The sequence below is a fragment of the Hydra vulgaris genome, chromosome 01 (assembly GCF_038396675.1).
Source record: "Hydra vulgaris chromosome 01, alternate assembly HydraT2T_AEP".
Lineage (NCBI taxonomy): Eukaryota > Metazoa > Cnidaria > Hydrozoa > Anthoathecata > Hydridae > Hydra > Hydra vulgaris.
In genome coordinates this window covers 46,098,349-46,123,937 of record NC_088920.1, presented here as the reverse complement: position 1 = coordinate 46,123,937, position 25,589 = coordinate 46,098,349, and the positions used below count along the sequence as shown (strand labels likewise).

The following is a 25,589-nucleotide window of genomic DNA, read 5'->3' as shown; positions in this document are numbered from 1 at the left end:
TGACCCATATAAAGTTCATAAAACTAAAGCATTTAGTAAGTAATAGTTGAAAATCTTACAAAAAAGTTAAAACTTATTTTGTTATTTTTTTGTCATTGCTTTATGTTAATAATAAAAAAAAAATGCGATAGACGTGTTTAACAAATTTTATGCTTATACAAGGTTTTATATTTTTGATAAAAATTGTAATAATTGTATAGATTGGTTCTTCTTTTTTTTTTTTAGAATCTCTTCGCTCAATCAATGAAGAAACCGCTTGAAGAATGAAGTTATGCCTGGGTCAAAAACTCTTGTCGTAAGAAAGATGAAACTATTGAAAACAAGGATGAAACCAATACATCATACATTCCGACTGGTTCTGAAATTGCAAGTAAAACATTCAGGATGTTGGGTTGTTCTCCGTTAAAATCAGTGTCTATTCGAGACAGACACAGTAATGGAAAAAAAAATTAAAGGAGGTTTCAAATTCTTGAAAAACATTAATTTCAAATTATCTGGGAATTTCCAATAATGAAATTACTATTAGTTGCTCAATAAACAATGAATATTTGAAAAAATTGACAAACCAAGATTTATTTTGTGAAGCCATTAAGCAAAAAATTGCTAAATCAAACAGAAATGAAAAAATAAACCTATTAACATTAACACAAAATAGTTGGACAATCAAACAAACATCAAAATACTTTTCTGTACCAAAGTCAATGATTAAAAAAACGCATAAACTAAAAGACCACTAAAGGTATCTTGAGAGAGTGTATAAAAATAATTAGAAATAAGATATCACAAGGACTTAAAAAAAATCAAGAACTTAAAACAAATATCAAGAATTTTCATCAGTGTGACAAATATTCTCGGATTTGTCCAGGTAAGAAAGAATTTGTTTCAGTTAAAATCGATGGTCAAAAACAACATATCCAAAAGCGATTATTACTTATAATAATCGCTTTTCGATTATAAATCTAAAAGAGCTACACTTAGAATTTCTAAAAATAGGAGAGAAAAAAAGATTTTCAAAGTTTTGTCAATTTCGCCTATTATGGTGTGTAGCAGTAGATAGTGCATCTGGTGTGCATACAGTTTGTCTGTCAAGTACACCAAAATTCAAAGTTGATTACTTATGCAGTGCCCAGTAACATTGAATCTAAAGAACTTTCATTAAAAACAGCATGTGACATTGAGAATCGCAGCTGTAAGCTTCATAGTTGTGATAACTGCTCTAATGTAGAAAACTTAAAACAGAATATGAGGATATAGTGCAGTACAAACAGTGATTAAAAAAGGAGAACACTATTAGTTTGGTAACTTTAGAAATTCCGCTAGGAGTTTCTTAAAGATATTGTTTCTACAATTGAAAACTTGCGATCATACCATTTTATTTCAAAGGCACAGTCCTTATTCCTTCGAATTCTGAAAGAAAATCTTCAACAAAACCAAATTATTATTTTGCTTGATTTTGCAGAAAATTATATTTTTATAGAACAAAATGCAGTCCAGGATTTCATCGGAATAACAGCCAAACAACACTTCATCCATTTGTTATGTATAACAAAGATTTTGAAAATAAACTCAAACCAATAAACTATTGCATAATATCTGACTGTATGCAACATGACGTTAATGCTGTTGATGCATTTTTAGCTAGAGTTTTAGAAGATATAAAAATTGTCTTGCTGAACTTGACCTTATGTTATTACTTTAGTGATGGAGCAGGTAGCCAATACAAAAACTATAAAACTCTTAGCAATCTATGTCATCATTTTCATGACTATGGAATACGTGCTGAGTGGCATTTTTTTGCAACACGTTATGGTAAAAGTCCATGTGATGGTATTGGTGAACCGTAAAAAGACTTGTAGCAAGGATTAGCCTGCAAAATAACCAAATATTAACTGTCAGTAAAATGTTTAAATTGTGTACGGAAAATATAATAGGTATTAAATTCATTAGTATTTCTGAAACTAATATAACAGATCATATAGAAAATGCTAAGCTTGATGACCGCTATTTTAATTCTAAAAAATTTCGAAGAATGTTTTCATATCACTGTTTTATACTATGTAATGATGGAAAACTAGAAATGAAACATATATCAGGTGATACATGTTTTACAACTGTTAATGCAGCTAATAATGAAGAAGGCCAGACTTCGGACCGCATAGGTGATTTGCATGCTGGAATATATCTTTCATGTATCTATGATAATGAATGGTACAATGGAATTGTACAAGAAATTGCAGATGATTCAGATATTTATACAAATTTATGCAACAAAATGGAGTAAACTTTAAATGGCCCAGGCGAGAAGACAAATGTTGGGTTCCTGTTGTATAAATTTTATTTAAAGTAAATACTCTGGTTGCACAATGTCAATTAGCAAGAAGCTATCAACTTTCCGAGCAAGAATTTGAAGAAATATCATTAAGTTTTGAAATGTTTAACAAAAATATTTAAACTATTATTTTTAGAACAAGATTTATTCTTTATTATTTTATTTTCCCTATTCTTTTATTGTAATTTATTTCTTGGCTTTTTTTTGAATTTCAAATTTATTCATATATTTGAAAAATATAAGCCTTTATGTACAGATATCTTTCTTTTAAAATTTATTTTTAAACTCCTTGTTTAAAAAAGAATAAATAAACAAATTTTTATATTAAAATGTTGATTGGTTTTAAAGATATTGACTATATAACAAATTCAAAATGGCCAATTTTGAGTTCCAGAATCCTGTTATGATAAAGTTTAAGTTCAGATATCTCAGCAGCTACAAAACATCTTAAAATTATTTTTTCTGTATTTCTTCTTCTTATATTGAAGGTACATTCCTAAAAGTTTCAAGTGTTAAATTTACTGGACACCCAGGTAATTTTGAGTTCTAAAATGGACCTAATTTTACCATTTAAAGGCTGGAGGCTTTTTTAGGAGGGTCTCTAACTTCTATAATTTTGAATCCAATGTTACAAAACTTATCATGAATGATGACTACCACCTATATTCTCATAAAATAACATAATTTTCACAATTGCTTGTGTATTCCGCTTTCATTTACTTTATTAGTATTCAAATTTTTTTCTTTAAAGTGTTTTTTTTTTTTATAATTTTGAATTCCAAGATGGCCAAAAATTATTATTTTTGTAAAATAAATTTTTATTTTTTCAAAAGTTGAGGTAGATTACTGCAATAAGATTGATTTTTAAGTATTTAAGATGGTTTTTTATTTATGTGGATTTGAAAATGAGAGTTTTTTGAAAAAGACAAATTGCTAGAAATAGGCTAAGACATTAATTTTTCAAATTGCCATAATTTTAGAATGCTTCAAGATAATGAGTTGAAATTTTAGGGAAATCTTTTTTCCATAAAGCCTATAAGGGGTGTAAATTTAAAGAAAACCTGAGATGGTAACCTGGGAAATTTTCGAAAAATTGGCTCATCTTATATGGAATGACCCTGTTGACATACAGTCTTGAAGCGATCAGAAAACTTTTTAAGCGTACCACCTTCCCTTTCGTAAAATATTTTATGTACAAGATTGACTATCTCATCAACATTGGTGGGACCGTTACAGGGCCGCCCCAACGGGGACAAGGCGTAGGGTGGGGGGGGGGGGTGTTTAGCCCTCCTATGAATTTTATTCATTGGCAAATTGGACACTGGAGTCGACAAAATTGGATCTATAGATGGCAGTCGGTCAAAAATTTTTTGGGGTTTAGTCAGCAAAAAACAGATACGTCATCTTCCTCCCCCCCCCCGCCCTATTAAAATCTCTTGGGGACGGCCCTGGGCTGTTACTGAAATATTTACTTTGTAATATTCTAAAATATCCTAAATCTAGGATATTCATATCTGGGCATTTTGATGGCTGACAAGTTAAACGAATATCAAATTCATCCTGAGACGCGTTTACCATAAAATCTGAATCATCAATGGCTATATGCGGTTTTGCATTGTCCTGTTGTATAAAAATAGTTTGACTCCTTTCAATATGATTTCCAGACCATTTTGAATGGGATTTGTTCCTTGGACTCAGCAACAGCGGCCAGAAACATAATTTTTATGATAAAATTCTTTGATTTTACATGTCGATGGGATTTTTACATGTTCATCAATCTCCAAGTAGTACCATCCTGATTCTTCTGTCAAACAGAACCATTTATCTACATGAATTGTGTTGAACATATTTACAAACTTATTTGTACCTTTTGCAAACAATTGTAAGTGAGAAAGAATAAATTCAATACGATGCTTCCTATTGTGATCTGTTAAAAAAGGTTTCACAGTTGACGTGCACACTCTCAGATCAAGTCTTAAGTCAACGATAAAGGGTTGTTATTGGAATATTTAAAGATCCTACCAATGATCGAATGGTTTTATGCTTGTTCAAAGGGATTTTATTGATTCTTCCTTTCAGTTGATGACTTTTCTTTTTTCGTCCATATCTTCCCTTCTTTTTGGAGCACAGGTTTGATGCCATACTTTCTTGTCCACGATGCCAAAGGTTACTGATTATTTTAGTACAAAGACTAAATTTTTCAACAGTATTTTTAATTAAACCTTTTTTTAGGATGATAGGGATGGCAACTCATCGTAAATCACTCTACATTGCTCGTTTGTAGGTTCAAGTGTATCTCTTTTATTCATTATGCAAAAACTTAGTTGCAAATTTTTAAAGTAACATAAATTATGCTAGCTGTTTCTAAATTTAAAATATATTTTTACTGCAGTAAAAAAATTTAATTAAAAGGCCACAAAATAAACACCTGACTATATTTGTTACAGACAATAAGTCGTGTTATTCTATTATTATTAAACCATTGTTTTTGTCAGAAACAATAAAGTCATCTTTTGAGCATAAAGTATTTAAACAAAATGGTTTTAACCAATATTAAAAAATTTATTACAGGCTAAGAACATTTAAAAAGCTGTTGCTATTTTCTTTTTTCCACTAAAAACAATGAAATTTTATAACATTTTTAAGTTTATAATTCATTTTTATCAAATCGGAACAGTATTTTGGAACAGAATATTTCATAAAAAACACATCCTTTTTAGAAATTAATGGTGTGATGGTATTATATAGTATTATCGGAATAAATTGTTTATAACATTATAGAAAAATATCTATATTTTATATAAAAAATGTGTTGAACTTAATTTTTTTTTCAATAATTCTTTATGTTGAATGCAAATCGGAACAGTATTTGGGAACAGAGGGAGTATATTGCAGTAAAATGAATAAAATTTGTACATAAAGTTATTTATTTTGCCTTTAGAAAATATGCTATATTGCTAATATCTAAACTATTACCACTTTTACGTAGCGAGTTTTTTATTTTATTGCAAAATAGTCTTGTGGAGAATGCGAAGAGTTAGAAATATTCTTTCTGACTCTATGCTCGTTGGTTTATTCATCATTAGAAGCTCATAAACTTTTTAAAGACTACCCCGAACAATACCCAGAAATTCTTGACAAAGAATTTCTGGGTATTGTTGGAAAACCTTTTTCTAGGGCTTAATTTAGTTGCTTGCTAATAATTTTCAGCATTTCATTATCTGCGCTTTATGCTACTTCATCATCTCTTTCACAAACTAAATCTTCAATGTTGTCCATAGAATTTGTTGGGTGATTTAAATATGTTACATTTAATCTATCTAGAAGCTTCAACATTATATTTTTATTTTTAAAATTTGAAGATGTTTCAAAAACTTCACCTATGGGCATTAAATTGTTTTCTCCATGTCAGAAGTTATAAGGTTTGCATCTTGTCGACAAAGTGCTTCCACTGCTGCTTTTACTGGAACTAGCACATTCACTAGTTCAGAAACAATTTCATACTCATTATGAAACATTTTTATAGAATCATTAATACTGATATCAACAAGTTCTTTTTTTATAGAATTTTATAACTTATAAAACCTTTCAAGCATTGATAGTAAGCTATTCCATCTTGTTTTACAATCTTTGATTAAAGGTTTATTCCCAAGTCATTTTTTACGTATTTTTGTAGACAGTCATCATTTTCATTTGGTGATCTTTTAAAAACCATCTCAATTTTTTTAACTTTATTAATCACAGGACCAATTGCTTTGTTTGTACTTATTATATTTTTAATTATTTGATTATCCACTATGAAGCAACTCTCATCACCATCATCATTCCTATCTGATTCACAGCTTTCATTAAATTCAGTTTCATTTTCCAAATTTTCAATATGATCATCAACTTCCTTGACTGTCTCTGTGTACAAATTGATGCTGACGTATTAGATAAAACTGAAAAATAGCCATTTGAATACTCCAAGCAAAGCATAGCTGTTGATTAATCTGTAATAGTTTTCCAACTTTTTTCATTATTTTTGGTTTTGTCTGTCATCATACACTCAATATTATTCTTAAGAAACCAAACAGTTCTTTAATTAAAATTACACACTTTTCAATATAATCTGTCTTTGCAATCTTTACTAAACCTAAATCCCATTAATTGTCTGAAATAAAGGGTATTTTGAATCAAATCCACTCATTAAAAGAAATTGAAAACTTAGTTCAACTGTTAATTATTTGTTTTAATTCACTTCTTATAACATTCTTTAGATTGTTAGAGAAATCTAGGACCAACAACTAACAGTGTTAGGAGATTTAGGTATGTTGACAAATTGCCTCGTAGCCAATCCAGAAAACATGTATACCAATAGAAGTGCATATTACATTAAACAAAATCCCATCTTTAGCTGTTAATCTTGCAAGCACATCAGACATCTAAAAGACATCAGTTGTCTTCTTTATATTCGATGAAAAATATAAACTAATTTTACTTTTTTTACTCCTTCCAAAGTCGGAGAACGAGCCAGTTCTGCTTTTAAATTTATTTATGTAACTGAAGTAGATGCGAATAAAGAGCTTTTGTTGATCTGCCAGTAATTTTCAAAATTTTTTGCAATGGCTTAGTTTATACATTGATGTTTCACTTTCTTTGTTGCACAGAAAATGTTTATATATAGGGGTTTTGCTGTTAAACTCTATGAAATTTGACATGGTATCTTAATTAAATAAAAAAAATCTGAATTAACGGTTTCAACTAAAATATATAAATTTATTAACGATTATAACTTTCTTATTACGTTGAATTTTTAAAGTCCAACAGATTTAAATAAATACTTACTATTTCCTAATAAATGCGCCAGCAATAATCAAAATGTTTAAGATTAATTAAACGTACTTTAAACTTATAAATCAATAATGAAAACATTGCATTGAATTGGTATTAAGTTTTATAGCTTTTGTTTTATTTGACACAATTTAAACACAGGTAATATTCAGTAAATGCAGGTATTAATCATAACTTTATAATTTCTAAATCCCAAGATATTTTTTAAATAATCCCGGGAATTCAGGGTTATAAAACTAGACAGGATCCCAGGATTTTGGAATCCCACGAATGGGGATTGCAAACCCTAAATATACTTGATTTAAAAATAAAATTATCTTTAATGTTAAAATAGTCAATAATTAGTTTCATTTTGCAATTATACCTGCATATTTACCTATGATATGTATTTTGACTTTCATTTTGCTCAGGAATTGTATCATTCCAACTAGTTGCTATTAAAATAAGTGCATGCAAACACGATAAGCCTACAAAACATAAAAAGATGATAAGCATAAAAAACATAAAAAAATGATAACAATTGTGTATAGAAAAGGCTTTTTTTTTTGAAAGGTTGACCACATATAAAAATCTATAAAAAAGCAAACAAATCTGAATAAATAAAAAATTAAAACTCTAATAGAAAATTGTGTTTTAATGTTTATAATTACGTTAAGGTTGAATACATTTAGAACTTTGATGTTTTCCAATGTTTTTATAATATTAGGCAAACATTTTTAAATAGAAAAAAACTTACATCTAATGATCATCTAATGATTATTTAAGACAAACTTTTTACATTCAATATGTAAGATAAAATTTTAACATTCAATATGTGAGCACATTGCTTGTATGCAAGTACAAATAATAAGCCTAAAGTAGAATTATTATAATGCGATGAAAGTTTAAATATTTTAATTTAAAACTTAAAAGTTATCATAGATGATACTATAATGCAATCCCTGAGGTCTTTGTGAGTTTCTAGTACGAATATTTTTATATGAACTTTTCTTTAGAAGGTTTCTAACATTTGAAGCAGTTTTATGTATTTTAACTATTGCATTGGATTATAATATTGCAACAGCATTCTAGTAGCAGCCTGCAAAATTCAACGGATTCAAGGTGGTCGCAAAGGTGCCGTACACCTAACCAATTTCAGGTTAGCAAAAAATTTAATTGGATTTTTTGCTTTCTCTTAAGAAAAGGAGTTATGATTATTTGATTACAGCATAGCTATAGACAAAAATATTTTTTTAAATGTTGCAATTAAACTTTATGTAAGAATATTAATTTATGAGTTTGTGATCTTTTAGTTTCAAAGTTGTTTTTTAACAAAATAAAATTGTTGGAATTGGTAATATTGTAAGTTTTTACTTGGCTTCACTCAATCGACAGCTACTGCGTGCGTATGAGAGTGTAAAATATGGTCTGAAAAGTTATTTTTTTTTATGACTGATGTTCTGTGTGCAAACCTTTCTGTTACTAATTTAGCACAGCCTTTATTTTTATTGCGACAATTTTTTAAAAGTTCTGCATATTACACTGGACACAAAAAAAATTTTTTTTTTGTATCTTTAGCAATTTTATTCAAATGATACTAATTTTGGGCTGAGAAAAAAGAAAATGACAATGAGAATTTTTTATTAGCTCTAGTTTCTGAAATATACAATATCAATAAATTTTTGTTTCAGTTAATTTGCAACAGAGAAATATGACATATGATTTACATATTCTAATAATATTTAAAGTACGTTTGGTTTTTTTTATTACAGATATATTCTAACAGTTTTAAAAAAAGAAACCATGATCATCAGGCTATGAGGTATAAAAATAATTATGGGATATCATCACAAGATCGTAATCTTTTCGGTTTCCTTTTGTAGACTAGTTCTGTAGCATCCCTACACACAAACCAACAGTAATCTGCAAGCATAGCCTCATTCCAACAACCCTGATATCTTTGTTCCATTACAGAAATAACTTGGTGAATCCTTTCCTTATGTTCATCACTAACAGCTCCAGAACTGGAGGGAAAGAAGTCAAGGTGTCAGTGGAGGAAATGAATCTTGAGGGACATGTTACACCCAAGTTGATGGTATTTTTGCAGAAGTACTGTTACCAATTGAATGTAGTTATCATCTCTTTTGTTGCCTAAAAATCCACAAACCACTCCCTTAAGTGTCTTTTTCTCGCTCCTTCAAAACTTCGTCAAAGGCAGGATCCTTCATAAGTTGACGTATTTGTGGCCCAACAAAAATACCCTCTTTAGCTTTTGCATCACTTATTTTTGGAAATTTGTTTCTTAAATAACTAAAAGCCTGTCGTTCTTTGTTCATACCTTTGACAAAATTTTTCATTAAACCCAACCTAATATGTAATGGCGGAAGAAGAACATCTTTTGGATCCACGAGTGATTCAGCAATAACATTTTTTTCATCTGCGTTGAGATTTCTTGCAGGCCAGTCTTCTTTTATATAATGTGAAATTCTTTCTCTACTGTCCCACATACACATAAAGCAGCAGTACTTAGTATACCCTAATTGCATTCCTAAAGGTATAGCAATGACTTTTAGATCACCACAAATTTTCCATTTGTGTTGATTGTAATTAATTGAGTTGAAGAGAACTTTCACGTTTATATAAGTCTCTTTCATATGAACTGGAAGGTTTGTTTTCTTCTTTTTCCACTATTTCTACTTCATTTCTGCCTTCATTTTCTGCTTCTAACTCACAACTTTATAGTGGAGTAGGAACTGGTAAACTATCCGAATGTGGAATAGGTTGATGGCAGATGCAAGATTCAGATATTTAACTGTTCTTATTTTCTTTATTGACAAACCTGCCTGTTCTTATTTTCTTCATTGACAAACTATAATGGGTGGGGTTAAACTGAAACAACAGTCACTTGTATGGTTTTTAGGCTCCCTCCATACCATAGGAACAGCAAAAGCGAAAGATTTTATTTTTATTTTTCAGCCATTCTCATAGTGTAACCGAACAAGAGCTACAGTATATATGTGAAGCCCATGAACTATCCTGGTCCCCTACCTATCGAAGTAATGCTGGTAAGCAGTCTTCGCAAGAGGTGTCATAGGTCTTTTCTGTGAGGAAAATGTTTTTTCACCACAAATGTAACAAAAATTGTCCACTAAATTTACACACTTCCTTAGCATGTAGATTTGTCAAATTTAACACTAGTAAATGAAAAAAAAAAATTAAGAATAGATTAGACCAGAAACTTTAGCAAACACACATAACTAATATCACAAGTTTTAAACATGAATAAAACATTATAGATAGTCAAAAACAAATAAAAATTTTTTTTCAAATAATGAAAATTTATACGCTTTTTTTTTGCTTTTATTTCTTAAACTAGAGCTAATATGTCATTTTTAATGTTGTTTTTGAACTTAACAGATGGAAATACATAAGAAATAAATAATTTTGGTTCCAAAACAAAATCACTGTCGGGCAGTGTTATCATCAAGTTTTACACCGAAATTTATGAACTTTTAAAAAAAGTTCATTGAAACATATTTGTTGTCTCGGTTGTATATAATATAATAAAATTAAGAAACAAATTGCTTTAAAACATTTACACCCATCATTAAAATAAAAATACTTTTAAAATAAAAATTTTATTTAACTTTCTAAGATAATTTATTTATTAGCAGTTTAAATTTTTATTTTAAAACATTTAGCCTATTGTAAAATCATTTCATTAGAAAGTTTACAAAGCATAAAAAAAATAACTTTGTTATGTTTTCGACAATTGAATTTATGTATTCCTCAAAAAGTTTACTGAAACAACTGTTTTCAATGTTGTTTATAAAATTAACTGTACAAATTGTTTTAAAAACATTTACATTCACCCTAAAAAGTACACTTTTTAACTATATAATACCTTTCGATAATTTAGATAAAATGTTTTATAGCATACAACCATTAAAAGAAATTTCTTACTTTATTACCTTATACTTTATTTCAAAAATTAAATGTGTGATCAGAAATGGCATGCCATTGCACACCTTTCCTGTCAAAGACTAATGTTAAGCCTTAAAACATGACAAGTCTACTAAACATAAAAACATGATATGTCTAAAAAACATAAAAATATGAGAAGTCTACAAAACATAAAAACTTGACAAGTCTACAAAACATAAAAACATTATAAGCCTAAAAAGCATAAAATTAGTGCAAAAGCTAGAGTAAAATTTTTAATCACAATTATCTATTTTAAAAGACAGTAATTCTAAGATATTCAAGTATTTAAGATTGATTTCAAGTTAACTTTCTGAGTAACTTTAAAAAATTTTAAATTTTTTTGTTCCTTTCTCCCGAGCTTCAGCAATTGGAAAAAAGAAACTTTATTATGCATAGCATATTGTATAAAGTACCTAGACATATTGACTGCAAAAATGATGACAGAAGACAAAAAAAGATAAATCCTTTTTTTTATTTAAAAAATCAACTTTTTTTAAATAAATAAAAATAATAAAAATAACACCTGTATAAAAAAGGAAGAGTATGAAGTATTTTTGGTTCCTTTCCCCAACACAATTGTTTATCCTAAAAAAAAAAAAAATAACTAGTAAACTATAATAATATATAAATTAGAAATAATATTTTCAAAAAGATTTTAATGAAAATTTACCAAGGGCAGTGATGATCCATTTTGCGCACACATCTTCTACAAACTCTAGAGATATAAAAAATTTAAAGCAATTTTCTTATGATGTATAATTTTTTTTTTTTTTTTTCATTATTTACACCTCCACAAGGCTGCAAGCAACCACTATTAGAGTTGGAAGTTACTAGAAGAGAAAAAATAAAGTTTATAGAGCGAGATAACGATTAACAGATGACTTAATATATATATATATATATATATATATATATATATATATACACACACACACACACACACACACACACACACACACACACACACACACACACACACACACAAACACACACACACACACACACACACACACACACAAACAAGTCAAATTTTTTAATTTTACACTACTCATCTTCGGTTAACCACTTAACGAATTTGCTCGACATATGTCGAGCAAACTTTTTTAGCCAAAAAAAATTTGCTCGAGATATGTCGAGCATTACCAAAAATTGGTATACTTTGAGAGCTAGCTCGCTATATGTCGAGCAAAGCTTCTGATTGGTTATTATGATATCTGATGCGCTTCCTGTACGATAAACTCTTCTTTTTATGACTGCCACGCGCCAGTGTTTACACATGGGCGGTTGGAAGTGCATTGCATTGTTTCGTGACTTTTTTTTAAGTGATTGATAATTTTGCATGAATTATCTGTTGTGTAACCTGCATTGTTGAATTATTTGTGCCCATTTTTTGTGTTACTTATAAATATGATGGATTCCGACAGTGACGAAGGAAGTTTATTGGGCGATACCGACTCAGTTCATGTTAGTTCGTCTGACGATGAGAGGAGTGATTCCAGTGACAGTGAAGGTTTCTCAGACGATGATTCTGAAGAAGATGAGCCTACGCTTGCAGACGTGCGTGCATGGCAAATTGAACCTCAACCAACGATACCTCATCCTAGGTTTCCATTTGTTTTCGGCAACCAAAATATTCCTGCTGATGGAAATGCATTAGACTTTTTGAATTTATATTTTGACGATGAACTAATCAATATTATTGTCACTGAAACAAATCGGTATGCATTGCAGAAAATTTTATTGTTTAGAAATAGAGGAAATTAAGTTTGCAACTAGGTTCACTTCAATTTTTCAAGAATTTTATGCAATATTGCAATGCTCGACATATGTCGAGCAAGTTTTCAAAGGTCAATTAGGAAGGTCATAAATTATTAAAATATATTAAAATTTATTAATTATTATTATTTTCCTTTTTTGCATGGTTAAAACAGTAAAATCAATTAAAAAAAAAAATAGATTTGTTTTTGACACACTTTTGAAAATTAATAGGTTCGTTAAGTGGTTAAAATTAAATTTTTAAAACTTGTTAAAATACCAATAAAGGTGTTAAAAAAACAATACAAAATTTAATTATTTATGTACAAACTAATAATATACTTATAAAAATACAATAAAATCAATTGAAAAGTTTAACATGACATACTAAAGAAATAGGAAATAACAAAAGAATAGGTTAAAAAGATACGCAATATGTATAGAAAGTAACAGCTAAACAGGTGTCATTTCAACATGGTTAACCTGTTTATTCATACCAGGTTTTAACCGTTCTATGAAAATACTTTCTTTAAGTTTTAACTCAAATCTATAGATGACTTGTGAATGTGTACATTTTTGTTTTCAAAAAATTATACGCGCATAATTGAAGGCAGAAAAAACAAAAAATCAGAAATTTCCAGCAAAAACATTAAGATATTTGTATGTTTTGTTAGGAAATTTATTCACTTATTGTTTTTTTAACAAGAATTAAATTATTTCAACCAGTTGTTACATCATTAGTTACTCAAAAAGATGTGAAAACTAATGTGGATCTAAAATCTATAAAGTTTCTTTTGGAAAATCAGCTTTTAAAATAAGAAGAATGGATGAAGGATAAAGGAAATCCATGACGTAGAGACTGGATTAAAGAAATAGATAACATTGAAGTTGCTCCAATTTCTAGTTTGATCCAAAAAAGAGAAGAGGAAAGTATGCTAAAGTATATAAACGAGGATCCTTATCAACATTATCATCTACGATATAAAGCTTGATTAGATTGAAAAAATAAATTATGACACTAAACTACCTAATAATAAATAACCTTCGGATTTATGGTCAACACAAGCTTTATAAAGCAGAGTTTTAAACTTTTTACTTTCAATTAATACAAATATTGAACTTGAAAAATAAGCTTGATTTGAACAAAGTGAACATATTTCATACCAAAATCTAACATCAGATGAACAAAAAAATTATTTCTCAGACTTATCTTAAATGGTAATGTAGCTCCTTAAAAAGTTAAAACTTACTTCACTTTCACTTGATGTAGGAGGACTATCTTTATTCTGTGCTTATAAAGCACAATATAATAAAAATTTAACTTCACTATAGCAAACTTGGTTTAGTTTAACACATCAATACCATTAAATATCTAATTGGTACATAATAACTAGCTGGGGCAACTAGTTTTTTATCTCCTGACTGGGTGATTGTGTACCAGACAGATTACTACATTAGCATAAACTTGTATCAGAAACTTAAACCTGGTGGCTATATTCTTGCTGACCTAATACTGATTCTTATCCATTACTGCTGCTCGATAACTGTTGTGTTTTTTTCATGAAAAATAATATGATTGCATCTTTAGGTTATATACTTATTAATTTGCTGAATAAAGCCTTCTATACCAGCTTGAGTTTTAATTTACTGTTATTAATTCACTACACAGGGGCTTGATATTAAAAATACTACTGGGGCAACATTAAAAATCATAGCTTTTACAAAAGACTACAACTATCTGGATGCAAAATCTGCTTTTTAATATTCCTTTACATAATGTTCATGAATAGAAAAATTTGATTTATAAAATGTTTCCTGTTAATTATATGACTGTGAAGATCACTCAATTTGTTAGATCATACCATGTTGAGTATGAATGCCTTTGATCATTTTAATATGAGTGTAGTTTATTAATATAAACTTATATAATCAGGGTGGCAGGAAAATTTTCATGTTCATTTTCCATGACTTTTCTCTAAAACTTTAACAAACAAATCAAAAAATTTCACATGGCCCTATACTTTTACCTAAAAACATAAACTTGCTTTACGAGTGTTCTCATTGACTTTTAAATAATGATTTTATCATAAGACTTTAAAAATACATTTTTGCAATCTTATTTTGATTGTCAATTAAAATAATAACTTATAGTTTGCAACAAAATCAATCAAAATTCCCTGAGTTTTGCATACTTTATTTAATTTCCTGACTTTATCAGGATGTCCAAGCTGCTGGCCACCCTGATTATTTATAAGCAAATTTATAGAAAAGCATTATATTATTATTTACAGATGAAAAACCTAAATACATTTTATAGGAGGGTATTACTTTTAATTTATCTATTGTCTGGTTTAAAAATCTTTTCATCATTTTTTTGTACTGTACTGAACTCATTTTGTTCAAGTTTTTAAAATAACCTAATTTTTTTACAATTCTATAATTTTTCTAAAACTAGGTCTTTATCATTTGCTACTAACTTTTCTACCATTTTTTGTAGATTTGTTACTACTTCTTGTTACAATTGGCAATATTAGGTGTTAGGTTGGCAATATTATTGGTCAATATTTGGCAATATTCTCAAACCACTGCACTTTGGATGCTAAACTACTACTACTTTAAAATATTCAATTACGATGTTGTTATTTATTAAAAATATTCAATTACGATGTTGTTATTTATTTAAAATATTCAATTACGATGATGTAATTAATTACATAAATAATTTGTTACATTTTTTTTTTACATTGTAAAAATAAAATTTTTTAAATTATTTTTATAAATTTTGATTGCTATTTAAAAACTTTTATGTATATATTTTATGTTCTTCAAACTTTATATTCAGATTGATTTTGTAAAATAATAACAACAAAAATTCTTATAAGCTTTTTCAATTATTTGTTATTTATTAAAAATATTCAATTACGATGTTGTTATTTATTAAATTTCAAAAGACTTTTTAAAAGCCGTATGAATTGAAAAAGCTTGTAAGAATTTTTGTTGTTATTATTTTACAAAATCAATCTGAATATAAAATTTGAAGAACATAAAATATATACATAAAAGTTTTTAAATAGCAATCAAAATTTATAAAAATAATTTTAAAAATTTTATTTTTACAATGTAAAAAAAAAAATGTAACAAATTATTTATGTAATTAATTACATTTTTTATGTAACTAATTATAAGACAAAATTTTATTTAAGGATATAAAAACAAATGCAAATAACACTTATAAAGTGTATTTATATTATGAATGTATACTTGTAAATATTATGAATGTATACTTGTTTACTTATGAATGTATACTTGTTTACTTATGAATATATACTTGTAAAGTTTTAATTTTTTTTGCATACAAGTATGCGCACACATGTTATTTACAAAAAGATGTGACGTTGCACAGAAAGTCATCTATAAGATGCTGAATCAAAAACAGAAAAACTTTTAATTCAAACACTCATTTACTTGCATGAAAAAATATAGCATGGAGATGTTTATAGATATGAGAATTTTTGTCCCTCTTGTAATGTCCAGATATCCGCATCTTGAGATGGCATGTAGTTTCGCCTACATAACATCATGCACATACAAATTTATAGAACAAGAACAATTTGAACACTAGAGGATTAGAATCTTTAGAAGAAAAGAACTTAGAAATTTTCAGTGAGGTAAATGCTAATTTAATATTTGCAACAATATTTTTATTGTTATTATATTATAACAATATTTTGTGAACAGCATTATCTCTTAGCAATTGAAACCAGTCTTTTTTTAGTTAAATCAGAGATTTTTGCCCAAAAACGGTAGTTTATAAAAAACAAGGATTCTTTGATTTTTGGTTGTGGTGGAGTATTTGTGTTAATCTTGTTTAAATAAGAGTTATATATTTTTGAAAGTAGCCAAGATTATTTAGTACATATTTATTTGAAATATTTAAAGAGTTTGTTTATGTCGAAATTAAACCCAAGTTTAGTACTATTAATTTAAACATTCTATCAATTAAGCACTTGATTAAACTAACTCTGTACAAAAATGAAAAAATTATAAAAAATGAAACAATAAAAATTAGTGTGAAGACTAGAATAGGTTTTTTTATACAATTGTTATCAATGTATTGTTTGTTTTACATTGATGACAATTGGTTTTACACCATAAAATCATTATTCATTCATTTTTAAAATGGCCCCTGAACAAATTGGCAAAAACAGGTGCTTGTGGAGAACCCATTGCTACACCATCGATTTGATCATAAGTTTGTCCTTTAATAAGAAAATATGTTTGTGAAGTGGCAAATTGGAACAGATTTTTTAAATAGAAATAAAAGACTCAAAGGAGAGATACAAATTTAAAAGCCTTGCTCAGAAACTTGCAAGCACATCATTTCTTAAAAACCTGACATTAATGTATGATGCATTTGAAGAACTTCATTAGAATCAACTTCAGAAGTTCTAAAATTGAAAAATGTCACACTTGAAAAAACAATTTTTTCTTTAACAAAAAAATAGTTTGGTCAAAAACATGTATCCGATCATACTTTTCAAACATTGGAGCAACTCAGATTGCTAAGATTAAAACATCTGTATTCTTTATCAACGATCATACAGTGAGCAAGGCAGAGTGCGAAAGGGACTTTTTCATCATGAATAACATCTGTACAGATGTTCAAAGCATATTTCAGTAAAACATACATCATCATATAAACATATGTCAGTAAAACATGTATCACATAAGCATATGTCAGTAAAACATACATCATCAATCATTTTGGAAATTGCTAAATAGTAAAAGTCATTAAATTAATGTTTTTATTAAGGAGCAAATTAAATCTGCAATTTCAATGGTTTCTTGAGGCGGAACATCAATATATAAGCTGATTACATCATATGATACTAAATGGTGTAGTGGTAAGAGCGCTCGCTTTGTAAGCGAGATTTTCGGAGTTCGACTCCCACCATGTCCCTGGAAGTACCGCGCTCAACTTAGTTTCTCCGCGCAGCGGCCTTGCTTGGCAAGGATCGTGTTTCGGAGTTAAAGAGTTGAGAGAGGGTTGCACCACGAATAACAACTAAAAAAATAAAAAACACAAAAAAATGAGTAGCTTCCTCGACTGTAGTGGCCCCCTCGGGCCTTGAGGAGGTGAATAATCTAAAAAAAAAATGATGTTTATGGAGATTGATTTGACAAATTTCTTTAACAAAGCTAAATGAATCTTATGTACAAAACTCAGTGTTTATTAATGGAGATAATAAATCTCTAAGAAATTAGGCTAGTAGGTTTCAATAGATGATACAATGTATCTAAAGTTTATGGTAGTCTTAGAAGAATTTAATTTATGCACCTTTGGAATTCCATAAATATGAGCAGAATTTTTTTTACATATAACAATAATGAACAATTTTCAGGAAAGGAACGTTTTCTTGTAGAAATTTAACAACTTATTTTTCAACAGTTTAACAACTTCTTTTTCTATAAATGAAAAGCAAAAGTTAAGGCAAATATATTGCTGATATTAATAAGGAGCCTTGATGTAGTGGTTAGTGCTTGCTTCATACGAAGAGCTTTGTGGTTTAATACCAGCTCTGCCCATATTTGCAACATCAGTAAGGAAGAAGGCATGAACTTCTTAGCTAAATGCTCCTAATGGATGCTTTGTGACAAAACCATAAGGATGTCTTAAAGCACTTTAATTACTGCATAAAAAGAAGCAAAACTCAGTTTGGCATTAAATTATTAAGTGAACTTTGATATTTTAGAACAGTAATTCATATTAAAAAAAAACTTTAGACTGAAAAAAGGAAAAAACTTTAAAAATATAACTTCTTTGTTTTTTTTTTCTTGTTAAATTTTGAAGATGATTATTAAAACACAAAGAGCCTATGCAAAAAACTATGAAAACACAAAAAAACCATACATAGAACAATAAAAACATAAAGAAGCTATACACAGGGCTTTAAAAACGCATTTAAAAAAAACCATACATAGGACTATGAAAATGTGGTAACTGGACAATTCGCCATTGGATAATTCAACGCAGACAATTTGTCGTGGACAATTAGATGCTGATAATTTGTTATGATGATATAAATCATTGCATGAATAGATAGAACATGCAAGGATATACATGTGCCAAGTGTACATACATTGACTGAGGGTTTGGATGAGCAATCTTAATGCCAACCCATAATATATTAGTTAAAAACCGTCATGCAATAAAATCCAATTCAAGAACTAAAATGACAAGTTCAAATGGTTCATGTTAAAAAAGTGCATCTTGTAAAACGATTTATCTTAAAAATGCGCATCTAGTAGTATATCAGTTAAAATATATATATTTGGTATTTTTTGCTACAAATTATTTGATTATTTTGCGCCAAGTTGTTCCCATTGAATAGTTCTGCAACAAATAGCAATATATTGTCCTGCAACGAATTATCCTGTGACAAATTGTCTTGTGATAAATTGTTTGAAAAACGAAAATCTATAGAAGCTAAACTTAGGATTATGAACACATAAAAGCTACATAGTAGACTATGAAATCACAAAAAAGCTAAGTAAACTCCCTTAGAATATTCAACATATTTTATAATCTAACCTACAGTGATGTGATCTAGGTGGTCGAAACAATTCACATTGTCTGCATACAGTCCAGTCATCATCATTCTAAACAACAAAAATATTATTTACAATGACTAACAATTGATTCAAAAGGCATCAACAGTTTTAAAATAAATAAAAGTTTTAGAAATTGTTACAAAAAATTTTTTATTCAATTGTTAACAGACAGGGGTGTACACTCAAACTTTTGGTTGGTTGGCAGAAGGGCGACTGAAAATAACCAGTTTGTTAATTTTGGTTGCCAGTCAACTTTTTGAGTTGCCAGACACTTTTTTTTAAAAAATTTTTCGCATTCAGCGGCTTTCTTGCATATTTTAGTCATTTTTCATTATAGGGCTCAGCGTAGACTAGAAACAATCTCTGTAAATAAAAGTAATATTGTAAACTATTGATAACATTCACTTTTCTACTTTCATATAAAGCACATGCCGAAATGCCATTAGGTTTTTCACTTGAATTGAGCGCTTACTTTATCAAAAAAAATATGCGTTTTTTTTTACAATAACAAAGTATTGACAAATATAATTTACAAATACTTTAAAACCCTTTGCTTTTAATGTGTTGTAATTATTATCATCTTATTTGTTACAGGAGCTTAGAAACTATTGATATTTTGAAAGTATTTTAAAGTATCGCGCTGTAATTAAATTTAATTTTAAACCAAAACATTATTTAAACTAATTTTAACACAAATTACTAATAGAATCTAAATTAGGTATTTGAAAAAGATTATATTTCCTTATAATTTATTCCTTATAATTTATTTAACATAATCTTTTGTTTGTTTATCACAATTTATTTATTTACTTTAATTTTTACATACTTAATGTAGTATTTTTAATAAAGATTATAAACAATTTATAGATAAATTTTATCAGTTGCTAATAAGATATTTGTAAACGTAATTTATGTTCATAAACGTATTACGCCAAAAGATCTTTACACGATATATTAATGAAAAGAAATCTCTTAACCAAAAGCACTTCTCCTTTTTTATAAGAAAAAAAATTTTTAATTTCCTTTCCCTTATAATATTCTATGATAATCTATGATGGAGAGACTTACATTTTATGAAATGAATTAGTAAGCAGACAACTAGAAAAAAACTTTAATAAAAATTACGAAACTATTTTGCATTTGTTTGAAACTAAATTTTACATTCCACGTTTGACTATTTTACATTCCTTTAAAACTAAATTAAAATTTTTAAAATCATATTTAATTTAAAGTTTTTTAAAATTAAAACTATTTTTTACAAAACAACTTGTTTCTTTAAAAAATTCTTAGTTACGGTTAAATACTTTTTTTTACGACCTAATATTTTCTGAATAAACATCACATAAACGATATTAAGAGATAATTTAAATATTCCAAAAAAAATATTTTTTGCCTAACTGAACGCTTTCAACATTTATAAAAAAAGAGAGCTGCATAACGCTTCTTAAGAAGGCCTGTCAAAAAAATTTTTTTTGCCAAATTTAATTATATTACTTTATCTCTAAATCCTTAAATAAAATTTGTAAAAAAATAAAAAATAAAATAGTATTTTTGTTTAAATGATAAAACTTTTTAGTTTTTATTTAGGAAGTATTTTATTAAATATGCTTAAATGCTTGTACAGTTTTCTTATGTTTTAATTAAAAAAAAAATGCGGGAAACAAACTTTGACACTCTGACTTTAAAAGCATATATAGTTTTATTATTATTTTAGACAGTTACATTTCTTTTTATAGAATTCTTGAATTTAAAAAAAACTACAACTGCCGATAAAAATCATAAATTGCACTTTCAAGTGGCTTAATTGCATCAGAGCAATATTTTTAGTTGCCTTAAACAAAAGTCATTCGCCTGGTACTCTCGGGCAACCAGGAGTGTACACTTCTGGCAGATAATAAAACTAATTAAAATTTTAAAAATTAAATAAAAATTTTTAAAGAAATATAAACAAAAATTAACATAACACCTGTGTAAAAAAATTCTCAAAAAGTGACAAATATTAAGTTACGTTTGTTCAAAAAGTTAGGTTAAACAAAAAATTTATTTTTGATAAAACCACACCAGTGACTTAACCAGTCACGGCAGATGCTGATGACTGGTTAAGTAAAACTAATCTGCGGGTATTGCCATTCAGTTTTGCAGAGCGTCAAGCATCTTGAGTGTTCTTTGAAACAACTACATATGATAATAGTTTTCTTTCTGGCCTGGAATGATATCATATGAACAAGTTTACTGTCACCAAACTATCATGCCTTAATGACTGTGCTGAATAGAATGCAGCATTCATTGAAAAATTCAATAGCATAACTAAGGACCAAAATTAAAAACAGTATTTGTTATCAGTCATTGAGAACACCATTAAAAGTTCAGCAAATTTCAAGAACATATGCCAAGAACAGGTAAAGACAAAAGTCAAGAACAAGTAAACTTTTGTGCCATACCGTTTCATATAAAATCACTGGAGTTTAAAATTTCAAATGAACCACCCTTACACATAATCACATCATCAAAATCTCCTTTTGGCAATTATAAATTAGAAGGAAAAAGTAAAACAACTTTAACATAGCTCAAATTTTTTTTAGATATTTATATAGGTTTAGATAATGTAGATTAGGGTAATATGAGTACCTTGGTAAAATGAGCATACTTTAAGATTTCTTAGATGTAAGCATTGAAGTTAAAATTGCTTTGTATTTTTGAATCGACTTTATATGGTGATAACAGGAATTAGTGAAATTAATGTAAATTTATACGCAGTAATTAGCGGCTATCATCTAATTAAAAACGCTGTTAAATTTTTTGCGTTATTAAAATATTATTATTACGCATGAATATTTCTGTGGCACAAAATTTTGGTGCTAAATTAATGAAATAAGTTTTTTAATAAAGAAAAATATATTAGATGAAAATCCTATCCATTTTTGCATGAAAATATCTAAGTGGATCATGAGTAGGGATCCCTTAAAATTGTTTATTCACAAAAATTTTGAATCCAATATAATTATTTTTAAAAATATTACAATTTTCGCTTAAGGTGCTCATATTACTCTAATCTACCTTATATCTCAATACAACCTTTTATCAAAGTTCAAAACCTAATCTAAACTTTCAAAAAAAAAAAAATTTTTCAATTACTTCAAACTTTAGGATTTAAAAAAAAGGCACCCTCTGCCTCCCCAAGATCAAAAGCCCTGTAATAGTAGCGTATTGCTTTTTTAAAAAAAAGTTAAAACCCTATATTATGAATCTTATGACACAGGAACAAAATCCTTATATTATGTAGCTAACATAATATGCAGGAAAAAATTGAGCTATGCGGGAATCCCGCATGGGCTATAAGCTTTTTATCTTATAAAGGTTTTTTCGAAAAAAATTATTTCAACATATTATTTAAATAATCAGCAAATAATTTCTTATTCATTTTATTTCAGGGATGGATCTAGACCATCCCGTAAAGTGGTTGATTTTATGTTTTTTTGATTTAGTGGATCCTGACCATCTTGTAAAATTACTTTAAACGACAAAAAGTAAAAAAAAAAAGAGTCTAATTAATGCTTTTAAATGTTGATGGACATGAACGTAAATACAATTTAAAATGTTTTGTATAAACAATATTACCAACTAAATCACTTTGTATAACGTTTTATTTAAAATAGTAACACGCACTGTTTCAGAACAAAAGTGAAACACTTAAAGAATTTCTAGATTTACAAGTTCTCAGGCAAATTTTTATTTTAAATAAAACTTGGTATATATAAATACCAATAAAGTATTTATAGTTCCTGGATTATGCATTGTTTAGTTACTTAACATTATAAAAACATTTTTTGACACAAAATATTGATTTAGCAATTAACTGTCTCCCAATTTTTCTTTTATCTCAAAAATTAAACATTAATTTTTCTAGGTTCTCCTAAACATTTGACCTTCATTTGAAATCTATCATTACATTTTTTAGCAATAATATTAATGCTAATAAAAACCAGATCTTTTAATAACGAAATGTAATGCTATTTCTTTTAAATTAAATGTTGTTATAAAACATTCATATATTTATGGTCCTTCAAACTAAGCATATATAAGCAAAAATAGGGGTTTTTAGAAAAATTCCGCATAGGCTTTTTGGAGCCAGCATGCCACTGCCTGTACCACTAAGAATGGGATGATGAAGATCATTATCATTGAAAATATCCTGAAAATTAAACTAAATAAAATTTAAGTTACTTTATAATTAAATAAATAAATTTCAAAGCAATGCAATACAAAATAGTTATTTACAAAAAAAAAGCATTTTATTGAAGTAACATTTAAAATAAAAGGTTTTTTAAAAAAGGTTTTCTAAATTTTTAAAAAACCTCTAAAAACATACTAACCAAATTTTTCTTGCGACTCCCTCTGCGAGTTTCTGAAAAGTCTACAGCTATCTCTGGAAAAGGAACATAACCTGTTAAAAAAGATTTTTAAAAAGATTTATTATACCCATGATATTTTAGGAAACAGTGGAACAATTATGTTGGGAAGTTAAAAAAAAATTATTGTATGAAAACATACCTGGGTCAGTAAGCATAGCTTTGACATGAGAGTAGAAAAGCAAAAACAGTAAAGCATTAAATACCACAACATGAAGACATCCTGAAATACTACATGTTTTGCTGGATAAAATTTATTTTGAAATTTATTTAAAAAATATATCAGATTTTAAAATTTATTTTTAATACCTATCTCCGTGCTGTGGAACCACTATTTCTGCAAGAACAACATAGTCAGCATATATTATACTACTATATGTAATTAATAAACATATTATTCCACATGGATCTTTTAGGAAAAAAAAAGCCATTCATTCAAACTTCAACAAGCACTCTCTCAAATTTTCTCACTCATTTTTTCTAATATCTAAATAATAAACTTTGTTCAATTGATGGTAAAAAGTCAATTTTTATGAAAGTTGCAAATAGATATTTAAAAAAAAAGAAAATCAAAACCAGCATCCTAGCAACAAAAGCATTTAAGACATAATATAACTAGTATTTGTAAACAGTGGTGTGAAAAATTTTAGAATCAATAACTTGCATAAAACAATGGTTTTATGTGAAATCATTTGTAAATTTTTTATGTTGTTTATATCAAACATTTCATTCATGCACATTTTGGTTTAACAAACTTTTCAATACATTTCAGCGTACCATTTTTAAATTTAGGACATATTTCTTTGATTTCAGGATCATATACACCATGGCTGACAACATGGGTTTTGAAGTGGATGGGCACAATCATCAATTTCTAAAATAAGGTCTCTAAATCTAGAATTTTCTTGAAGAAAAAAAAAAAGGTACTTTAGAAAAAATGTGGGGGGAGGGGGGAGAGGCCACATTGATGTTGTTATTAAATGTATCTGTGCAGGCCTCCCAGTGTCATCGGCCCTGTACACATACATTTAATAACAACATCAATGAGACTTTGCAATTTTATCTATACTGTGAATTTTTTTGTATGTTGACTATCTTTATATTTTGAATTGAATTCTTATTCAACAGATAGGTGAAAACTCACCAGATAAGTGAAAATTCACCAGTAAAGATTTTTCAATGTAGATTTAATTTTTTTTTAAATCTATGTTGCATACAAGAAAATACAAGCATAAAGCAATAATCCAATAATTTTGGGTGCACTAAAATTTGGGTGCAGTTTTAGTGGGTGGTTACAAATAGTGGGTGCAGTTGATAAAATAACAATTTACACAACTGTTAGAAATCTTCATGTTTCTTTTTCTTTTTTCTTTTCTTGCATTAAATTAATCAAAATGCTAAGATTCTATTATGATCAATTTTTCAATTGGAAACTGAACATTTTAGAGTCAATTTCAGTATCATATAAAGTTTTTTGAGACAGTATAAAGTTAAAATTTTTTTTGTAATTTTTAAAAGTAACTATAAAATGACATAATTTTTTTTTTTTACTTGTATCTATTTTAAAACCTAAAAAATCAGCATATATTGTAGATGATTCTAATATTTTTCACACCACTGTAGATGATATAAATACTGTAGTTAATATTTAAATAAAAATATTTAGTATTCACTGACAGTACTAATTT

General features: G+C 27.8%; 1 protein-coding gene across 3 annotated transcripts in view; it reads right to left on the bottom strand.

Annotated features, from left to right (window-relative positions):
- The window catches only part of LOC100212308 (palmitoyltransferase ZDHHC3), a 33,394-nt gene extending 8,997 nt beyond the window's left edge, over nucleotides 1–24,397 (bottom strand). The window contains exons 1-7 of one of the 3 annotated variants that reach the window (XM_065788349.1): nucleotides 24,211–24,397; nucleotides 24,044–24,144; nucleotides 23,866–23,936; nucleotides 19,473–19,540; nucleotides 11,796–11,840; nucleotides 11,649–11,710; nucleotides 7,539–7,629 (exon numbers count right to left, since the gene is read on the bottom strand). In XM_065788349.1, the coding sequence (XP_065644421.1) occupies nucleotides 7,539–7,629; nucleotides 11,649–11,710; nucleotides 11,796–11,840; nucleotides 19,473–19,540; nucleotides 23,866–23,936; nucleotides 24,044–24,144; nucleotides 24,211–24,332 (560 nt within the window). In that variant the 5' untranslated portion in view covers nucleotides 24,333–24,397. The remainder of the gene's footprint in view (nucleotides 1–7,538; nucleotides 7,630–11,648; nucleotides 11,711–11,795; nucleotides 11,841–19,472; nucleotides 19,541–23,865; nucleotides 23,937–24,043; nucleotides 24,145–24,210) is intronic. The other 2 variants (XM_065788350.1, XM_065788351.1) reach the window with 2 other exon arrangements.
- Between the last annotated feature and the right edge of the window lie 1,192 nt (nucleotides 24,398–25,589).